The sequence below is a fragment of the Bombina bombina genome, chromosome 3, assembly GCF_027579735.1.
Source record: "Bombina bombina isolate aBomBom1 chromosome 3, aBomBom1.pri, whole genome shotgun sequence".
Taxonomy (NCBI): domain Eukaryota; kingdom Metazoa; phylum Chordata; class Amphibia; order Anura; family Bombinatoridae; genus Bombina; species Bombina bombina.
Window position 1 is genome coordinate 653,818,021 of NC_069501.1, and position 22,364 is coordinate 653,840,384.

Genomic DNA, 22,364 nt, shown 5'->3' on the forward strand with positions numbered 1-22,364 from the left:
ATACACTACCACTTATTATATATATGCATACTATAACACCAGTTCATGCTATATAATTCTTATTCACAAAACCCAAAACTGACCATATGTATAATTTTTTTTTTAGTTCCCTTCCTAACAATCTCTCTCTCATTAGCTCTAGCTCTTTAAGGGATCCAACTAGCAGCTAGAGGGACTAAAGGCCAATCAATAAGAAGTTCAATCTCCATATGTTCAGTATACCTACTGTTGCTCTGACTACTACTTCTTTTACAGTTATTATTTTTATGTAGCAGATGTACAATACTCATATATGTGGTAGTTCTACTCGCATTGTTTAGAATGTAATCGCAATATCATATTTGTACATGGATGTCCGTTGAGTTTATATTGTTACTGTTTTCGATTACCTCAATAAAAAAAATATTTAAAAAAAAAAAATTCACCCTGTTCTATATTGAAAACACATTATTAACACATTATTTAATGTTTTACTTTGTGACATTAATGTATTTTTGAAAATATACCCTCATTTCAAATCTGATGACTGGAACACGTTCCAAAAGAAGTTGGGATAGGGGCAATTTAGGACAAATAGCGATGTGATAAGTTGAAAAAAGAAGGTGACGTGAAACAGGTGAGGCAATTGTGTAATTAAAGTTTATAAAGAGCCCCTGAAAAAGGCCTAGTCCTTCAAGATCAAGGCTGGGTCAATGCTCACCAATCTGCAAACAGATGCATCAGTGAATAATCCAATGCTTTGAGACAAACATTCCCCAAAGACAAATCGGTCGGATTTTGGACATTTCACCTTCTACAGTGCACAACATAATTAAAAGTTTCAAGGAAGAGTACAGGGTGAATTGAATTTTCCATACTGTCCCAACTTTTTCGGAATTGGACTGAACTGAAGTAAAAGGTAGAGCTACCAACAAAACACCTGCAAATTTCCTCATTGTAATACAAGTTACGTCCATAAAACACCCACAGACCACAGAATATCTATATCTAACATATGTAGTGGGATGACCATTGGAATTTTTTTTTTTAATCACATTAATAATTTTTCGGCCGAATTTAGTTTTCGGACGAATTTTGGCAAATTCGGAGATTCAGATGAATCTGAACTAATAAATCAATTTCTGAATTTTCGAATCCATTTTTTAATTATATTCAGAATTTTTCATTGTTCATCTAAACCGCCGCCCCCCACATCACCAACACTAAATAAAACACTACATAAAGCTAATAACCACTTAACTGCCATCCCCCCCACATCGTCAACATTAAATAAAGCTATTAACCTCTAATATGCTGTCCCCCCATATCGCCAACACTAAATTAAATCCTATTAACCTCTAAACTGCCATCCCCCCACATCGTGACTTCCTAAATAAAAATATTAACCCCTAAACTGCCGTCCCCCACATCACAACTAGCTAAATTAAACTATTAACCCCTAAACCTAACACCCCCTAACTTTAACATAATTAAAATAGAGTTACAATTATTAACTAACTATTTAAAAATAAATACAAATATACCTGTGAAAAACAAATAAAACCTAAGCTTAAACTACAAAAAAACCTACCATTACATTTAAAAAAAATAATAATACAAAAAATAAAAATCCTAACATTACTAATAAAACTTAACATTACAAAATAATTAAACCTATAATTACAAAAAATTATAAACACTAAAATTACAGCAAAAAAAAACTACCATTACAAAAAATAAACAAAATTATCCAAAATAATAAAAATGAATCCTATTGTAATACCCTGTTTAAAATAAAAAAAACACCCCAAAATAAAACAAACTCTAATCTATAATAAACTACCAGGGCCTTTTGTAGAACATTGTCCTAAAGTTAACATGTCTTTTGCCAAAAAATTAAAACAATTAAAACTGTTCAAATCAGCCAATAGGATTTAAGCAGCTCTCATCCTATTGGCTGATTTGAATTTTTCAGCCAATAGAAATGCAAGGGTACCCCAATATAAAAAGGGTACCTTGCATTCAGTATTTAGTGTGCATCGGACGATCGCATGAAGAGGACCTCCACTTGGACCGATGGACCTCTGCCTCCGTGCATCCACCGACCGCTCTGCCTCTGCTGGGATGAAGATAGAAGATGCCGGTTCTGCTGGGATGAAGATCTTTTGCCGGACTTCAGGAACTGTGAGTACCGATTTTGGGTTATTGTTAGGTTTTTTTTGGGGGGGTTGTTTTTAGATTAGGTTTTTTTTATTTTTAATTGCTGTAAAAGAGCTGAATGCCCTTTTAAGGGCAATGCCCATACAAAATGCCCTAATGGGTAGATTAGTTTTTTTTTAGTTAGGTTTTTTTTGGGGGGGGTTGGGGGTTTGTAATGTTAGGGGATATTTGTTTTAATTTTTTAGCAAAAGAGCTGTTAACTTTAGGGCAATGTCCTACAAAAGCCCTTTTAAGAGCTATTGGTAGTTTATTATAGATAAGGTTTTTTTTATTTTGGGGTGTTTTTTTTTTTAAACGGGGTATTAGAATAGGAATAATTTTAATTATTTTGGATAATTTATTTTTTTGTAATGGTAGTTTTTTATTTTTTGTAATTTTAGTGTTTCTTATTTTTTGTAATTGTAGTTTTTTTATTTTCTGTATTAGTAAAAAAATTTTAAACAAATAATGTTAAGGTTTTTTTTAGTTGAAGCTTAGGTTTTATTTTGATTTCACAGGTAACTGTATTTATTTTAACTAGGTAGTTAGTAAATAGTAATATTGTAACTAGCTTAGGTTTTTACTTTTATTTCACAGGTAAGTTTGTACTTATTTTTAAATAGGTAGTTAATAATTAAAACTTTAGGTGTATTTTAATTATGTTAAAGTTAGAGGGTATTAGGTTTAGGGGTTAATAATTTAATTTAGCTAGTTGCAATGTGGGGGGGCGGTGGTTTAGAGGTTAATAATTTTATTTAGTGTTTGCGATGTGGGGGGACGGCGGTTTAGAGGTTAATAGGTTTAGTTTGTGTTGGGGATGTGGGGGGTTGGCAGTTTAGAGGTTAATAGGATTTTATTTAGTGTTGGCGATGTGGGGGGATGGCAGTTTAGGGGTTAATAGGTTTAGTTAGTGTTGGCGATGTGGGGGGGCAGCGGTTTTGAGGTTAATAGGTTTAATTAGTGTTGGCAATGTGGGGGGGGCGGCAGTTTAGAGATTAATAGGTTTTTATTTAGTGTTGTCGATGGGGTGGAGGCGGTTTAGAGGTTAATAGGCTTAGTTAGTGTTAGCGACGTGGGAGGGGGCAGTGGTTTAGAGGTTAATAGGTTTTTATTTATTTTTGGCAATATCGGGGAACGGCGGTTTAGATAATTTTGTTTCGGCATATTCTTTGTTAACTTAAATTGTTTTTCGGATCCATTCGTTATTTCGGATCCATTCTTTATTCATATTCATTATTCTTTTGTAAACTTTAGAATAGAATAATGAATATTAATAAAGAATGGATCCAAAATAACGAATGGATCCGAAAAACGATTTAACTTAACATAACTGATTTGCAGAAACAAAATTATTTTTTAACTAATGAAAAAGAAATGAAACAATTTTTTTCGCTGTGCACATGTCTAATACATTTTACTAATTTGGTTTATTGTAAAAAAGTAGTTTTTTCATTTGGCAAGATTTCGGGGTACAAACAAGATAAAAAATGTGGGATATTAATATATCACAGAAGACAGAGGCCGTAAATTTTTCCCATTCACAATATTAGGCTTTACAAAGTTTTACACACTGTAAATCAAGATTTTTTTAAAAACTGTGAGATTTCTAATATTAAAACGATCGAGCAACTTCAATCACACCCAAAGAGTAATATATCAATTTCCTGCATTTGTTAATCTTGTTTAAAACCTTGCCAAATAAAAAACAGGCTTTTTTAAATAAACAAAGTTAGTAAAAATATATAATAAACTATTTTAGAATGTAATGCATAGTAACACACCATACACTCATGCACAGTATACCTATACTGCCACTGCTCAAATAGATTCATTATTCATTTACAAGTTTGTTTTTGAACTAAAGAGGTTAAATGAGAGTAAAACCCAAAAGTTTTCTTTCATGATTCAGATAAAGCATACAATTTTATACAACTTTCCATTTTACTTCTACTGCCTAATTTGCTTAGTTCTCTAGGTATCCTTTGCTAAAAAGGACCCCTAGGTAGGTTCAGGAGCTGGGAGTTATTTTTTGATTGGTGGCTGCACATATACAGTATGTCTATTACTATTGGCTTACTGATGTGGTCAGCTTGCTCCCAGTAGTGCATTGCTGCTCCTTCCATAATGGATACCAAGAGAATGAAGCAAACGATAATATAAGTAAATTAAAACTTTTAAAATTGTGTGCTGTATGTGAATCAAAAAAATAAACATTTTGAGTGTCATGTCCCTTTAAATCGATGCATGTAAATGGTTATTGTCATTACAAACTGTACAAAAGGGAATAATTACACTAACCTTCCCTTTACATGGCAAGACTCCAGTATTGAACATTCTGTAAATGGAAGAGAAAGCTCACATCACACAGTACAGTGCAATAAACACATTTTTACCTTTGAACTTCAATCACTTTAGAACATTTCAGCAGCATTTTTGCTTTGCAATGTGCACACCTTTACAACAGCAATATTATGACAAGCTTTAGACCTAGTTTTTATTGCTGTGGTAAACTGGTTGTAACAACACGTATCATCTATGGAGATGTTTTATATCACCACTAGTTTACACAGTTTACAACAGCAATTGAAAGTAGACCTAAAACGTAATAATTACTGGCGGAAGATGGCAGACGATGGATTTCATTAGTGACTCTCCAAAGAACCAGTACCCACCATTAAAAGATATCCTTTGTGGAAACCTATGTAATAATACAGGTTTGTTTTTTGAAGGCTTTGTATTTTGATTGACCCTAATCCAATATTTGAAATTAAATTTAACGCATAATCCTGTTTATCTTTCATGACACAGTAACTAAGGTATTTTCCTCGTCAATGGGCCAGATTACATGTGGCGCTCTAATTTATCTGTTTAAATATGTGTATTTATGTGTTTCTACATATAAATATGTATGTGCACATATACATATATATTCCCATAAATAAATATATATATATATTCACATATATAAATCTATCTATTTATCCATCTGTACACACATTTAAGCCCGTCCCAGACAAATTCTTAAAATTTGCTATATCATTTTCTATTTTTTTTAATGTTTTAATGTGTTTTGAAAATAAATAGTAGAAATCCCTATGTTCTTCACTTAGAATTTTTTTTCAATTATATATTTCTAAATATATCTGTATATACAATATATATATTTTTATATCTGTATATATATATATATATATATATATATATATATATATATATGTTTACATGTAATTATTTATTTTATTTTTTTAATTTAATTTATTTTGTTTTAATAAAAAGAACATTTCCTTCGGTCACAATATCCGAAGTCCTGATGTTAGCGCACCTGAGCATTTTGCAGCCGCACTAATTTTTTACTGTTAGCGTTCAAGAGAATAAAAATGAGTGCGCTACTTGTAATCTGGCACAATTTAGGCTAAAGCTATATCTATTTTTTATATGTCTTTTTGAAAAATTAAGTTTGTTCATTTCTATTTGAGATAAGTAGTGACATTTTTGAGATAAAACGTGGCACAATAAATACATTTGAAATTTTAAAGGAAAGTTATCTTTTTATAGGCATTGCATTAAATTTCTTGGAAACATAATAAATTTAAATGGACATGAAACCCAATTTTTTTTCTTTCATGATTCAGATAGAACATGCCATTTTAAATAACTTTCCAATGTATGTAATATGTTCTGTTCTCTTTGTATCATTTGTTGAGAAGTATACAGAATCTGCTGATTGATAGCTGCACAAATATGCCTCTTGTCATTGGCTTTCAGCTAGCTCCCAGTAGTGCATTACTGTTCATTTAACAAAGGATACCAAGAGAATGAAGCAAATTAAATAATAGAAGTCAATTGGATGGTTGTTTAAAATTGAATTATTTATCTGAATCATGAAAAGGATTGAAAAAAGGATGACAAGTTTAGATTTAAAGGGACACTGAATCCAAATTTGGTCTTTCATGATTCAGATAGAGCATGCAATTTTAAGCAACTTTCTAATTTACTCCTATTGCCAAATGTTCTTCATTCTCTTGATATCTTTTTTTGAAATGCAAAAATGTAAGTTTAGATGCAGGGCCATTTTTGGTGAACAACCTAGGTTGTTCTTGCTGATTGGTGGATAAATTCATCCACCAATGAACAAGTGCTTTCCAGGGTCTGAACCAAACAAATAGCTTAGATGCCTTCTTTTTCAAATAAAGATAGCAAGAGAATGAAAAAAAAATATAACATAATTTATGCTTACCTGATAAATTCCTTTCTTCTGTAGTGTGATCAGTCCACGGGTCATCATTACTTCTGGGATATTACTCCTCCCCAACAGGAAGTGCAAGAGGATTCACCCAGCAGAGCTGCATATAGCTCCTCCCCTCTACGTCACTCCCAGTCATTCGACCAAGGACCAACGAGAAAGGAAAAGCCAAGGGTGAAGTGGTGACTGGAGTATAAATTAAAAAATATTTACCTGCCTTAAAAACAGGGCGGGCCGTGGACTGATCACACTACAGAAGAAAGGAATTTATCAGGTAAGCATAAATTATGTTTTCTTCTGTTAAGTGTGATCAGTCCACGGGTCATCATTACTTCTGGGATACCAATACCAAAGCAAAAGTACACGGATGACGGGAGGGATAGGCAGGCTCTTTATACAGAAGGAACCGCTGCCTGAAGAACCTTTCTCCCAAAAATAGCCTCCGATGAAGCAAAAGTGTCAAATTTGTAAAATTTGGAAAAAGTATGAAGCGAAGACCAAGTTGCAGCCTTGCAAATCTGTTCAACAGAGGCCTCATTCTTGAAGGCCCAAGTGGAAGCCACAGCTCTAGTAGAATGAGCTGTAATTCTTTCAGGAGGCTGCTGTCCAGCAGTCTCATAAGCTAAACGAATTATGCTACGAAGCCAAAAAGAAAGAGAGGTAGCGGAAGCTTTTTGACCTCTCCTCTGCCCAGAGTAAATGACAAACAGAGAAGACGTTTGTCGAAATTCCTTAGTTGCCTTTAAGTAAAATTTTAGAGCACGGACTACATCCAGGTTGTGCAGTAGACGTTCCTTCTTTGAAGAAGGATTTGGGCATAAAGAAGGAACAACAATCTCTTGATTGATATTCCTGTTAGTAACTACCTTAGGTAAGAACCCAGGTTTAGTACGCAGGACTACCTTATCCGAATGAAAAATCAAATAAGGAGAATCACAATGTAAGGCTGATAATTCAGAGACTCTTCGAGCCGAGGAAATAGCCATTAAAAATAGAACTTTCCAAGATAACAACTTTATATCAATGGAATGAAGGGGTTCAAACGGAACGCCCTGTAAAACATTAAGAACAAGGTTTAAACTCCATGGTGGAGCAACAGTTTTAAACACAGGCTTAATTCTGGCCAAAGCCTGACAAAAAGCCTGGACGTCAGGAACTTCTGACAGACGTTTGTGTAACAGAATGGACAGAGCTGAGATCTGTCCCTTTAATGAACTAGCAGATAAACCCTTTTCTAAACCTTCTTGTAGAAAAGACAATATCCTAGGAATCCTAACCTTACTCCAAGAGTAACCTTTGGATTCACACCAATATAGGTATTTATGCCATATCTTATGGTAAATCTTTCTGGTAACAGGTTTCCTAGCCTGTATTAAGGTATCAATAACTGACTCAGAAAATCCACGTCTTGATAAAATCAAGCGTTCAATTTCCAAGCAGTCAGCTTCAGAGAAGTTAGATTTTGATGTTTGAAGGGACCCTGTATCAGAAGGTCCTGTTTCAGAGGTAGAGACCAAGGTGGACAGGATGACATGTCCACCAGGTCTGCATACCAAGTCCTGCGTGGCCACGCAGGTGCTATTAGAATCACTGATGCTCTCTCTTGTTTGATTCTGGCAATCAATCGAGGAAGCAACGGGAAGGGTGGAAACACGTAAGCCATCCTGAAGTCCCAAGGTGCTGTCAGAGCATCTATCAGGACTGCTCCTGGATCCCTGGATCTGGACCCGTAACGAGGAAGCTTGGCGTTCTGTCGAGACGCCATGAGATCTATCTCTGGTTTGCCCCAACGTCGAAGTATTTGGGCAAAGACCTCCGGATGAAGTTCCCACTCCCCCGGATGAAAAGTCTGACGACTTAAGAAATCCGCCTCCCAGTTCTCCACTCCCGGGATGTGGATTGCTGACAGGTGGCAAGAGTGAGACTCTGCCCAGCAAATTATCTTTGATACTTCCATCATAGCTAGGGAGCTTCTTGTCCCTCCCTGATGGTTGATGTAAGCTACAGTCGTGATGTTGTCCGACTGAAACCTGATGAACCCCCGAGTTGTCAACTGGGGCCAAGCCAGGAGGGCATTGAGAACTGCTCTCAATTCCAGAATGTTTATTGGCAGGAGACTCTCCTCCTGACTCCATTGTCCCTGAGCCTTCAGAGAATTCCAGACGGCACCCCAACCTAGAAGGCTGGCGTCTGTTGTTACAATTGTCCAGTCTGGTCTGCTGAATGGCATCCCCCTGGACAGATGTGGCCGAGAAAGCCACCATAGAAGAGAATTTCTGGTCTCTTGATCCAGATTCAGAGAAGGGGATAAGTCTGAGTAATCCCCATTCCACTGACTTAGCATGCACAGTTGCAGTGGTCTGAGGTGTAAGCGTGCAAAGGGTACTATGTCCATTGCCGCTACCATTAAGCCGATTACCTCCATGCATTGAGCCACTGACGGGTGTTGAATGGAATGAAGGGTGCGGCAAGCACTTTGAAGTCTTGTTAGCCTGTCCTCTGTCAGGTAAATCTTCATTTCTACAGAATCTATAAGAGTCCCCAGGAAGGGAACTCTTGTGAGTGGAACGAGTGAACTTTTCTTTTCGTTCACCTTCCATCCATGTGACCTTAGAAATGCCAGCACTAACTCTGTATGAGACTTGGCAGTTTGAAAGCTTGAAGCTTGTATCAGAATGTCGTCTAGGTATGGAGCTACCGAGATTCCCCGCGGTCTTAGTACCGCCAGAAGAGCACCCAGAACCTTTGTGAAGATTCTTGGAGCTGTAGCCAATCCGAATGGAAGAGCCACAAACTGGTAATGCCTGTCTAGGAAGGCAAACCTTAGGTACCGATAATGATCTTTGTGAATCGGTATGTGAAGGTAAGCATCTTTTAAATCTACAGTGGTCATGTATTGACCCTCTTGGATCATAGGTAAAATTGTCCGAATAGTCTCCATCTTGAACGATGGAACTCTTAGGAATTTGTTTAGGATCTTTAAGTCCAGGATTGGTCTGAAAGTTCCCTCTTTTTTGGGAACCACAAACAGATTTGAGTAAAACCCCTGTCCCTGTTCCGATCGTGGAACTGGATGGATTACTCCCATTAACAAGAGCTCTTGTACGCAGCGTAGAAACGCCTCTTTCTTTGTCTGGATTGTTGACAATCTTGACAGATGAAATCTCTCTCTTGGAGGAGAGTATTTGAAGTCCAGAAGGTATCCCTGAGATATTATCTCTAGCGCCCAGGGATCCTGAACATCTCTTGCCCAAGCCTGGGCGAAGAGAGAAAGTCTGCCCCCCACTAGATCCGATCCCGGATCGGGGGCCCTCAATTCATGCTGTTTTAGGGGCAGCAGCAGGTTTCCTAGTCTGCTTGCCCTTGTTCCAGGACTGGTTAGGTTTCCAGCCTTGTCTGTAGCGAGCAACAGCTCCTTCCTGTTTTGGTGCAGAGGAAGTTGATGCTGCTCCTGCTTTGAAATTACGAAAGGAACGAAAATTAGACTGTCTAGTCTTGGCTTTGGCTTTGTCCTGAGGCAGGGCATGGCCTTTACCTCCTGTAATGTCAGCGATAATCTCTTTCAACCCGGGCCCGAATAAGGTCTGCCCTTTGAAAGGTATATTAAGCAATTTAGACTTAGAAGTAACATCAGCTGACCAGGATTTTAGCCACAGCGCCCTGCGTGCCTGAATGGCGAATCCTGAATTCTTCGCCGTAAGTTTAGTAAGATGTACTACGGCCTCCGAAATGAATGAATTAGCTAGTTTAAGGACCCTAAGCCTGTCCGTAATGTCGTCCAGAGTAGCTGAACCAATGTTCTCTTCCAGAGACTCAATCCAGAATGCCGCTGCAGCCGTGATCGGCGCAATGCATGCAAGGGGTTGCAATATAAAACCTTGTTGAACAAACATTTTCTTAAGGTAACCCTCTAACTTTTTATCCATTGGATCTGAAAAAGCACAGCTATCCTCCACCGGGATAGTGGTACGCTTAGCTAAGGTAGAAACTGCTCCCTCCACCTTAGGGACCGTTTGCCATAAGTCCCTTGTGGTGGCGTCTATTGGAAACATTTTTCTAAATATCGGAGGGGGTGAGAACGGCACACCGGGTCTATCCCACTCCTTAGTAACAATTTCAGTAAGTCCCTTAGGTATAGGAAAAACCTCAGTACTCGTCGGTACCGCAAAATATTTATCCAACCTACACATTTTCTCTGGTATTGCAACTGTGTTACAATCATTCAGAGCCGCTAACACCTCCCCTAGTAATACACGGAGGTTTTCCAGTTTAAATTTAAAATTTGAAATCTCTGAATCCAGTCTGTTTGGATCAGAACCGTCACCCACAGAATGAAGTTCTCCGTCCTCATGTTCTGCCACCTGTGACGCAGTGTCTGACATGGCCCTAATATTATCAGCGCACTCTGTTCTCACCCCAGAGTGATCACGCTTACCTCTTAGTTCTGGTAATTTAGCCAAAACCTCAGTCATAACAGTAGCCATATCCTGTAATGTGATTTGTAATGGCCGCCCAGATGTACTCGGCGCTACAATATCACGCACCTCCCTCTGAGCGGGAGATGTAGGTACTGACACGTGAGGCGAGTTAGTCGGCATAACTCTCCCCTCGTTGTTTGGTGAAATTTGTTCAATTTGTACAGATTGACTTTTATTTAAAGTAGCATCAATACAGTTAGTACATAAATTTCTATTGGGCTCCACTTTGGCATTGCAACAAATGACACAGGTATCATCCTCTGAGTCAGACATGTTTAACACACTAGCAAATAAACTTGCAACTTGGAAATACAATTCAATTAGAATAATATTAAAACGTACTGTGCCTTTAAGAAGCACAGAAGATCTATGACAGTTGAAAATTAATAAATTGAAACAGTTATAGCCTCAATCCTTGTAAACAACACAACTTTAGCAAAGGTTTAATCCCATTAGCAAAGATAACAAATTCTGAAAGCAGGAAACAAATTACAGAATAAACGTTTTTTATCTCAGTCAAACTATAATTCTCACAGCTCTGCTGAGAGAAATTACCTCCCTCAAAATAAGTTTTGAAGACCCCTGAGCTCTGTAGAGATGAACCGGATCATGCAGGGAATACAATGAGTTGCTGACTGAAATATTTGATGCATAGTAAAAGCGCCAAAAAACGGCCCCTCCCCCTCACACACAGCAGTGAGGGAGAACAGAAACTGTCAGAAAAACAGATTAAGCAACTGCCAAGTGGAAAAATAGTGCCCAAACATTTATTCACACAGTACCTCAGCAAATGAAAACGATTTTACATTCCAGCAAAAACGTTAAATATAATCTCTAGTTATTAAACAGCTTTATGTATTTCTTACAGTGTAATTCTAGTGAAGTACCATTCCCCAGAATACTGAAGTGTAAAGTATACATACATGACATTATATCAGTATGGCAGGATTTTCTCATCAATTCCATTGTCAGAAAATAAAAACTGCTACATACCTCTATGCAGATTCATCTGCCCGCTGTCCCCTGATCTGAAGTTTACCTCACTCCTCAGATGGCCGAGAACAGCAATATGATCTTAACTACTCCGGCTAAAATCATAGCAAAACTCTGGTAGATTCTTCTTCAAACTCTGCCAGAGAGGTAATAACACACTCCGGTGCTATTTTAAAATAACAAACTTTTGATTGAAGATATAAAACTAAGTATAATCACCATAGTCCTCTCACACATCCTATCTAGTCGTTGGGTGCAAGAGAATGACTGGGAGTGACGTAGAGGGGAGGAGCTATATGCAGCTCTGCTGGGTGAATCCTCTTGCACTTCCTGTTGGGGAGGAGTAATATCCCAGAAGTAATGATGACCCGTGGACTGATCACACTTAACAGAAGAAAATAGGAGTAAATTAGAAAGTTGCTTAAAATCGCATGCTCTATCTGAATCATGAAAGAAAAAATTTGGGTTCAGTGTCCCTTTAACAAAGGGGATATATGGAAATGAAATGTTAGAGCCTTATGGATGACTCACTTGTCAGTTTTATCCACGGGGGAAGATAGCACACTCTTCAGAGTGGGGCAAGGAAAGAGACTAGCCAGGTCTCCACTGTACTGTAAACAAACCATTTTTCCAGCCACCAAATCTCTTTTTAAAAGACTTTTATTTTTTAAAGGTCTTTTAAAAAGAGATTCAGTGACTGGAAAATTGTTTGTTCACCTTATGGATGGCTATCAGATTGGGACTGTAAGTTGTTTATCAACTAAATAAGTGAGTAGTGCTGGTTTAGGGGTATTGAACCTTATAATTAATGAGTAAGTTTATTTATATAGCACACTGCTGTTTACCATTCAAAACCATTTTTAAAAGCTGAAATTCGATACAGTCATTGTTTTGTCAGAAGAACAAATAGATATGAAGTAACCATTGCAGTTATAATAAAGTTAATACCAAGAACAGGATTGCTTTTCATTGATACTAGTGAGTTTTTGCAGTAAAATAAATAAATCATGAGTATTCCATGTATTTGTTCCAACCTATCTATAGCTCTGAGCATAACTTAAAGGTATGTCATCCTTTGTAGCACACTATAAAATATTTATTGAACAAATATTTTGTGTTTTGGTCTGAATACAAAGGCCAGGGACCTTAAGGTGTTTTCTGTTTTACAATGATATCCAAAGGGCTCTATGCTTTTTTTCTTCATTTTCAAAACCAACTTGTTGTTCTTTTTCTGTTTGATTCTTGGACATATTTTATGTTTGTTTCTCTTCCATAAATAAATGAGCCATACTTTTTACAGTTAAGGTAACTCTACTGTTGGATACGTTTAAGAAAGATAGGTTGCTTAACCTGCTCTTAGAACAAACCTTGCCCACCCACATCTAGATGATCAACCTGAAAACATAGACATACGGGTGTGAAGACACTTGGTTTTCAACTTTTAAGGTTCCTTTAAGAAAGTTGACTTAGTTTATTATAATTCTACTAGTCCTAAAGCCCGTGTACACGGGCCATTTTTTGTAGTACAGCAGTCCCACCCCTTGCTCGCTCTCTCTATCCCCCTCTCTTTTGATCTCTCTTTCTCCCCTCTCTTTTGCTCTCTCTCTATCCCCTCTCTTTTACTCTCTCTCTCCCCCCTCTCTCAGTGGCGTCACTAGGGTTGGTGTCACCCGGTGTGGTAAGTTATGGTGTCACCCCCCCCAGAAAGCAGACACACACAAAAATACAGGCACACACACATACAAACACTCAGACACACTTAAAAACATACTCAGATGCACACACAAACACTTGGAAACACACTCAGACACACACACAAAAACACTGAGACACACACACACACAAAAACTCAGACACACACATACAAAATATGTAAACTGCACTGCATTAATTATAAAGCTCATGCCTAGAGCTGCTCCCTGGCTCAGCAAAGCATCTAATGAAAGATAAACAGAGCACTCTAAAATAAATCACTGAAGAAAAGGTTTAGGCGTGCAAACTATGAAAATTCTGCTCTCTGACTCTGTTCCAAGTCTGTCAGTGCACAGCCCCGGGCCGCGTGCCTACCGCTTCTTATGGCCAATCACCTCTGCACTCTGCCCTCCCCCAGACCCCCGCCCACCCTCCTACCTGTTCAGTGTGCACTTAGTGTACCATAACCGTAAAGGTCTGGTGGGCATCATACGTGGCTCCTTCACTTTAGAGACAGTGTCAAACAGTCATGCGGTCAGGTGCCAGACATCCCCTCACGATTTCCCAGATCCTGTTTAGATAGACAGCACAGCAGTGAGTGACTCCACTGTTCCACATGTCACTGAGCAGTGAGCACAGATAGGCAGGCAGGTTTAGGCTAGCAGCACAACTTTGCAAGCCCCACGGCATGCCCACAACATTCATAGAGAAATTGGGCAGGAGAGAAGCAAAGTACAAACAAGCAAAAACAGCTTGGGAAAACTATTTGTTGAAATTGCAGCACTGGCTCAAGGGGCAAAAAAAATGTGTGTCTACAACTTCCCCAGTCCCACCAATGTTCACAAATGCCAGCCCCTCTAATAAAAAAAAATCTATGCATCTCAACCCCCCTAGTGACGCCACTGCCCTCTCTTTTGCTCTCTCTCTCTCCCCCCTCTCTTTTGCTCTCTCTCACCCCCCTCTCTTTTGCTCTCTCTTCACCCTCTCTTTTGCTCTCTCTCACCCCCTCTCTTTTGCTCTCTCTTCCCCCCCTATTTTGCCCTCTCTCCCCCTCTTTTGCTGTCTCTCTCCCTCTCTTTTGCTCTCTCTCTTCCCCACCTCTCGTTTGCTCTCTCTCCTCTCATTTGCTCTCTCTCTCCTCTCGTTTGCTCTCTCTCTCCTCTCTTTTGCTGTCTCTCTCCCTCTCTTTTGCTCACTCTCCCCCTCTCTTTTCTACTCTCTCACCCTCTCTTTTGTGCTCTCCCCCCTCTCTTTTGCGCTCTCTCTCCCTCTCTTTTGCGCTCTTTTTCCCTCTCCTTTGCGCTCTCCCCCTCTCTTTTGTGCTCTCTCCCCCTCTTTTGCGCTCTCTCCCCCCTCTCTTTTGCGCTCTCTCCCCCCTCTCTTTTGCGCTCTCTCCCCCTCCCTTTTGTGCACTCTCCCCCTCTCTTTTGTGCTCTCTCCCCCCTCTCTTTTGCTGTTTCTCTCCCCCCTCTCTTTTGCTGTCTCTATCCCACCTCTCTTTTGCTGTCTCTCTCCCTCTCTCTCTTTTGCGGTCTCTCTCCCCCTCTCTCTTTTGCTGTCTCTCTCTCCCTCTCTATATTCCCCCTCTTCTGCTCTCTCTATCCACCCTCTTCTGCTCTCTCTATCCCCCCTCTTTAGAGCTCTCTGTCTCGGCCCCGGCATCTGGCCCCATCTGGCCCCGCGCCACGCCTGGCCCTGTCCATGTAACATCCGGCCACGCCCACATCACACCCACCAGGCCACACCCACTTCACACCCACTGGCCACGCCCACTCCACCACACAACGCCAGGTCAGTTGGAAGGCCAGGTGTGTTTGTCCTCTCGCGCAGTCTCTACTGCGCATGACAGCTTCGGACAAACACACTTGGCCTTTTATAATATAGGATTAGACTGACCATGTGCTTTCAGGGTTTGAAAGGGAGAAAAATAGCCTTGTTTAACTTGTTTCTCTAATTTCTCACTTCAGATCCCTTCTCTTTCAGTTGTTCCCTTTGAGAGATGGCTCACAAGCCTCCCTGTCATATGGATCATCTTACAATACAGTAGTGTATATCAGATGGCAACTCATGGGTGGTGACTTTTAGCACTTTGTCATTTGAGGAACTGTTAACTGCTTTAATATTCTGTAATAATGCACATAATGTAATTGTAGGTGACATTGTAACTATTTTTATTACTATATTGTAGAGATATTGGGGTCCATTTATTAAGCAGCAGATGCTGCTTTGAAGCCCCATCGGTTCAGGTCCACCTGAAATGGAAGTTAATAAGCAGTGGTTGTAAGACTGCTGCACCTTAACTTCTCTGCCACCTTTTAGGTGGCGGACTCAAATCATCCCGATCCGATCTGGATGATTGATGGCCCCTGCTAGCGGCCGATTGGCCACAATTGAGCAGGGGCAGCATTGCACAAGCATTTCACAAGAAATGCTTGTGCAATGATAAATACTGACAGCGTATGCTGTCTGCATTTAGTGAGGTCGAGCGGACATAATTCGCTAGAGCAAATCATGTCCGCTCGCCTCTTTAATAAATCTACCCGATTTTTATTTAAAGAGACCAAAAGTGACAGTCTAGTCAAAATTAAACTTTCATGATTCAGATAGGGCATTTCATTTTAAACATCTTTCCAATTTACTTACATCATCAAATTTTCTTTGTTCTCATGGTATTTTTTGTTGAAAGCTAAGGCTAGGCAGGCTCATGTGCTAATTTCTAAGCACTTGAAGGCCGTCTCTTACCTTAGTGCATTTTGATGGTTTTCTCAGCTAGACAGTGCTAGTTCGTGTGTGCCATATAGATAACATTGTGCTCACTCCCGTGGAGTTACCTATGAGTCAGCACTTATTGGCTACAATGCAAGTCTGTCAAAATAACTGAGATCAGGGGGCAGTCTGCAGAGACTTGATACAAGGTAATTGCAGAGGTAAAAAGTGTTTTAATATAACAGTGTTGGTTATGCAAAACTGGGGAATGGGTAATAATGCGATTATCTATCTTTTTAAACAATACAAAATTCTCGAGTAGTCTGTCCCTTTAACCCTTTGAGTGCTAAGCACTTTCCCACCTGGGTGCTAAGCATTTTTAAGGGGTTTTTTTGTTTGTTTTTTTGTTTTTTACTTTTTTCAGATCCCCAAGACTTACACTGTTGGAAAGGTTACCTATCCAACGGTGGGTCTTGGGGGTCTGTAGCTGCTTATATGCCTGAGATACAGGCTTCTAAGCAGCATGCCCCCTGCTACTATACTTAAAGGGACATTATACACTCATTTTTTCTTTGCATAAATGTTTTGTAGATGATCTATTTATATAGCCCATAAAGTTTTTTTTTAGATAAATGTATAGTTTTGCTTATTTTTAAATAACATTGCTCTGATTTTCAGACTCCTAACCAAGCCCCAAAGTTTTATGTGAATACCGTCAGCTACCTTCTCCAGCTTGCTCCTGTTTGTGTAAAGGGTCTTTTCATATGCAAAAGAAGGGGGAGGGGGGAGGGTCTTATTTGCCACTTGCAGTGGGCTTTCCATCTACCTTTTCAACAGAGCTAAACTGACAGCTTCTAAGTAAGTTTTTAAACAGTTTTATACTGGATATGTATATAAGTATCTGTGCATATTATTCTTTATAGTAGTGTCTTTTACATGCAGTTATATGAAAATGAGTGTATACTGTCCCTTTAACATTGTTAAGTATAAATAAAGTTGCGCGGTGACGTCATCACGTCATTACGGCTGACATCACCGTGCATAACATGAAGCCCTGACGATGCCTTTCACTATGCAGGCCCGACCACCGGGGTAGGAGTGGGTGGGAGCCCCCAGATCTCCCTCAAGGGGGAAGAGTGCTAGCTACGGCTCTGAGCCGTCATTAGCACCAGAGTGGGAAACTCGAAGGCTCAGAGCCGTTGTTAGCACTCAAGGGGTTAATTAAGTTAGGTAGAATGTTTCTTCTAATGGGTGAATTTTCAGGAAGCCCTTAAAAGTTGGGAAACTGGAGGAAAGTCCAAAACAGTGTGGTATAGAGTTCCTAGCAGACCTTAGAAAATGGTGGGAAGTGGTGGCGATGTGCCTGTAGAATAATTAGTTAATAGTAGAGTGGTGGCCATAATAGTGCATGTCATTTTACTACTAATATGGCCATTTAATCCCAAAATAAGGAACATTATTTTTACATTCAGATACATTAAATTTATCATGAAATCTAAATGGTATTATTTCTCTTATATTTTGCCCATGTAGCATGTCTGTTGAATACTTGTCTTACTCTGTTCATGTTGCAGAAAATTACTTAAAACATAGTCATTGTGTAGCATTTCATTTTCCACATAATTTTAGAGCACAACTGACTTTAACTATAAAACTATAAAACATTCAATAAATATTAATCCCTGCATTTTTATATTATATTTTGTTTTGTGGATGCTATAAAATGTCACTTTGGACTAGAACTGATTGCTTGGGATTTAGAGACAGTGGAAACTGATCCCTTGTTAAATATCACCTGCCTGTGTAAACTAAAGTATTTTAGTCCTTATTGTTTGATATATTATTATTATTATTATTATTCCCTTAGCTGGTGCCATAGGAGAGGAAACATCTGTTGTTCTTATTGCTATAGCTTGATAAGTGATGTTGCCATTTATTTGTAAACATACTCAACATAACAATAACATGCATGTTCATATGTGAAATCACATTTAAAGGGACAGTCTACACCAGAATTTTCATTGTTTTAATAGATAGATAATCCCTTTATTACCCATTCCTCAGTTTTGCATAACCAACACAGTTATATTGATATACTTTTTACCTCTGTGATTACTTGGAATCTATAGCCTATGCAGACTGCCCCTTATTTCAGTTCTTTTGACAGACTTGCACTTTAGCCAATCAGTGCTGACTCATTGGTAACTCCACGTGCGTGAGCACAGTGTTATCACATGACACACATGAACTAACACCCTCTAGTGGTGAAAAACTGTCAAAATGCATTTAGATAAGAGGTGGATTTCAAGTTCTAAGAAATTAGCATATGAACCGCCTAAATTTAGCAAAAGAAAGCAAAATTGGTGATACAAGTAAATTGGAAAGTTGTTTAAAATGACATGCTCTATCTGAATCATGAAAGTTTATTTTGGACTAGACTGTCCCTTTAAGTATACAGTGGTGGCTAGCCTTTTTGTCTATGGACTAAAGCCCAGATTGGCTTCTTGAAATAAGGACAATGGTGGGAGGCGTTTGGCTATTAAAAATAACTGCAGTGAAAAGGATGTTAATTTGATACATTATTCAATAGCTACACAACTGACATGTCTTGTAATTACACTATATTGCCCCTATTAAAGAAAACAACTGAAAATGAATATTTTAGTATCGCTGTCTCATCCCCCACTAGGAGCCTGATTTGATCGAATCTTTAGCTGCATAGCTTACATCACTTTTTTATAACTGGTACTGACTTTTTTTTAGTATAAGTGGGGATACAACAGGCAAAATCAGTTATTTCAAAGGTCAAAATAAAGGCAAATTAGGTATTTGTAAACAATTTAAGACACTCCAGTAAAATTGGTCATTGGGAACACATTAAAGTAAGAAAACATGACAGCATACTGTACCTTTAAAACAGTGGCAGAACTACCATTGGTGCAGCAGATGCAGTGGCACTAGGGCCCACAGCAGCCAGTCTATGCACAGACGTGTGTCTATGTGGTCATTATCTCTGTATAGATACATTTATTATTATACAGAACAGTGTGTTTACTATAAGAGAATAGTAAAAAGATTTTCCTTCCTTATACAACACAGTATATTCATTGGAGTATATACAGTACATACTCTTCATATCTATGCAGAGCAGTGTACATATTAGGGTATAGTATATAGAAAATTGCATCATTATACAACACAATATGCTCACTGCTAGTATGTGTGTGTGTATGTTTATAAATATATATATACAGTATATATATATATATATATATATATATATATATATACACACATTTTTTAACTATTGATTACTACTGAGTTCCCTTCGGGGTGGAGAGGGGCACAAAAATGATTTTGCATCAAGGCCCTCTGTTTAGTAAGTCCCCTACTTCTTTAAATTATGCTCTAATTAGAATATTCACAGGAGACCATGACTTCCTAAATATATCTATTAATCTGATTTTAATAGCACTTATCCTGATCGAGCTTGGTTGACTTTCTGCAATATTTCTTGTACTATATCTAGGTCAGTTATACACAAACTGTGGGCCTCTGCTTGTTTTACCTCTATACCCCAACCTAGAAAAATTGTATCAGTGCCCCCTAAGCTGTTCCCCAAATTTCCTTATTTCCTTTTAACTTATTTTTGATCTATTTAAACCCTTGTATGAGCATTTTCATTGTCATGGTTTGGAAAATGCCCTAAGCTACTTCCTCTTTAGGGTATTTTCCTCTCTTACCACATGAGTTGTTTGTGTCTTCTTGCTATTGACCATTGTTTGCTTATTTAATATATTTCTCTTTAATTAGATCTTGGTTTACTGCTAGCTCATGTATGGTTAGAGTGTATTGTATAGGGTAACATTTTGTCTAATGTTTCCCAAGATATAAATGCCTTGTTTTTCATCCCTTTCTGATTTGTTGTGCATTATATCTAAATGTAGAACATGTGATTTTGTATATTGAATGTAAATGTTCCTTTGAAACCATTAGTTAGATAATCAAGAAAATTCTGTACTATGTTTGATGTGTTCATTCATGCTATACAGGTGCTTAAAGGGACATGACACCCACATTTTTTCCTTTCATGATTTAGAAAGAGAATGTAATTTTAAACATCTTTCTAATTTACTTATATTATCTAATTTGTTTTATTCTCTTGATATTCTTTGCTGAAAAGCATATCTAGATATGCTCAGTAGCTGCTGATTGGTTGCTGCACATAGAAGCCTCGTGTGATTGGCTCACCATGTGCATTGCTTTTTCTTCAACTAAGGATATCTAAAAAAGGAAGCAAAATAAATAATATATGTAAATTGTAATGTTGTTTACATTTCTATTCTCTATCTGAATCATGAAAGAAAGATTTTGGGTTTAGTGGCCCTTTAAATCAACAGTCTACACCAGAATTTTTATTGTTTTAAAAGATAGATAATCCCTTTATTACGCATTCCCTAGTTTTGCATAACCAACACAGTTATATAATATACTTTTAACCTCTGTGATTATGTTGTATATAAGCCTCTGCAAATGAAACTGCCCCCTTATTTCAGTTCTTTTGACAGACATGCATTTTTAGGCAATCAATGCTGCCTCATAGGAACTCCACGTGCATGAGCACAGTGTTATCTAAATAACACACATGAACTAGTGGTGAAAAACTGTCAAAATGCCCTGAGAGAAGAGGCGGCCTTCAAGGGCTTAAAATTTAGCATATGAACCTCCTAGCTTTAGCTTTCAACTAAGAATATCAAGAGAACAAAGCAAAATTGTTGATAAAAGTAAATTGGAAAATTACATGCCCTATTTGAATTATGAAAGTTTATTTTGGACTAGACTGTCCCTTTAAGTATACAGTGGTTGCTGTCCTTGCCAAGTACATTAGTTTTATGCACACTATTAAGTACAAAATAATAGTTTTGTGGCCAAAGATAATCATGTTTTCTTGTCTTTCTCAGCTACCCTGGGGACACTGGATTTTAGCTTGCTGTACGATCAAGAAAACAATGCTCTGCACTGTACAATCAATAAAGCCAAGGTACGTTCCAGTCTACAGCTATTATTTGTGTCCTGGGGAAGGAGTCCTCATTTAACCCTTGTGCAGGTCTTATTGTTGTCAGATAAAAAATATACAGTTAAATCAAAATGCATCATCTGCCGCTATATTCTTCCCTATGTTCATTTATAACATTATTTTTTATGAATGGGTTTAGTTTAAATGGCCTATACTTATATAAACTTAAATAGCTTGTACTTTTGGCTAGCATATAAGAAATATGTTAAACACAATTACATAGCAATAATCAGACTTTTTTTTTCTTTTAGCCTACCTGGTCAACACAAATCACTCATCAATACTGTGCTTGTTCCTTAACCCCTTAATGACCACAGCACTTTTCCATTTTCTGTCCGTTTGGGACCAAGGCTATTTTTACATTTTTGCGGTGTTTGTGTTTAGCTGTAATTTTCCTCTTACTCATTTACTTATTATTTTCATCATATCTTATAATTTACTATAAAAAAATATATAAAATATTAGGGAAAAAATGGGAAAAAAACTCACTTTTTCTAACTTTGACCCCCAAAATCTGTTACACATCTACAACCACCAAAAAACACCCATTCTAAATAGTTTCTACATTTTGTCCTGAGTTTAGAAATACCCAATGTTAACATGTTCTTTGCTTTTTTTGCAAGTTATAGGGCAATAAATACAAGTAGCACTTTGCTTTTTCCAAACCACTTTTTTTTTAAATTAGCGCTAGTTACATTGGAACACTGATATCTTTCAGGACATCCCAAAGTATTGATCTAGGCCCATTTTGGTATATTTCATGCCACCATTTCACTGCCAAATGCGATCAAATAAAAAAAAAACCTTCACTTTTTCACACATTTTTTCACAAACTTTAGGTTTCTCACTGAAATTATTTACAAACAACTTGTGCAATTATGGCATAATGGTTTTAAATGCTTCTCTGGGATCCCCTTCACTCAGAAATAGCATACATATATGGCTTTGGCATTGCTTTTTGGTAATTAGAAGGCCGCTAAATTCTGCTGCGCATCAC

The 22,364-nt window shown here is 38.0% G+C and overlaps 1 protein-coding gene across 1 annotated transcript in view; it reads left to right on the forward strand.

Annotated features, from left to right (window-relative positions):
* The window catches only part of DOC2B (double C2 domain beta), a 1,640,761-nt gene that overhangs the window by 427,668 nt on the left and 1,190,729 nt on the right, over positions 1–22,364 (forward strand). Inside the window, exon 2 of the mRNA XM_053707380.1 lies at positions 21,252–21,331. Within this exon, the coding sequence (XP_053563355.1) occupies positions 21,252–21,331 (80 nt within the window). The remainder of the gene's footprint in view (positions 1–21,251; positions 21,332–22,364) is intronic.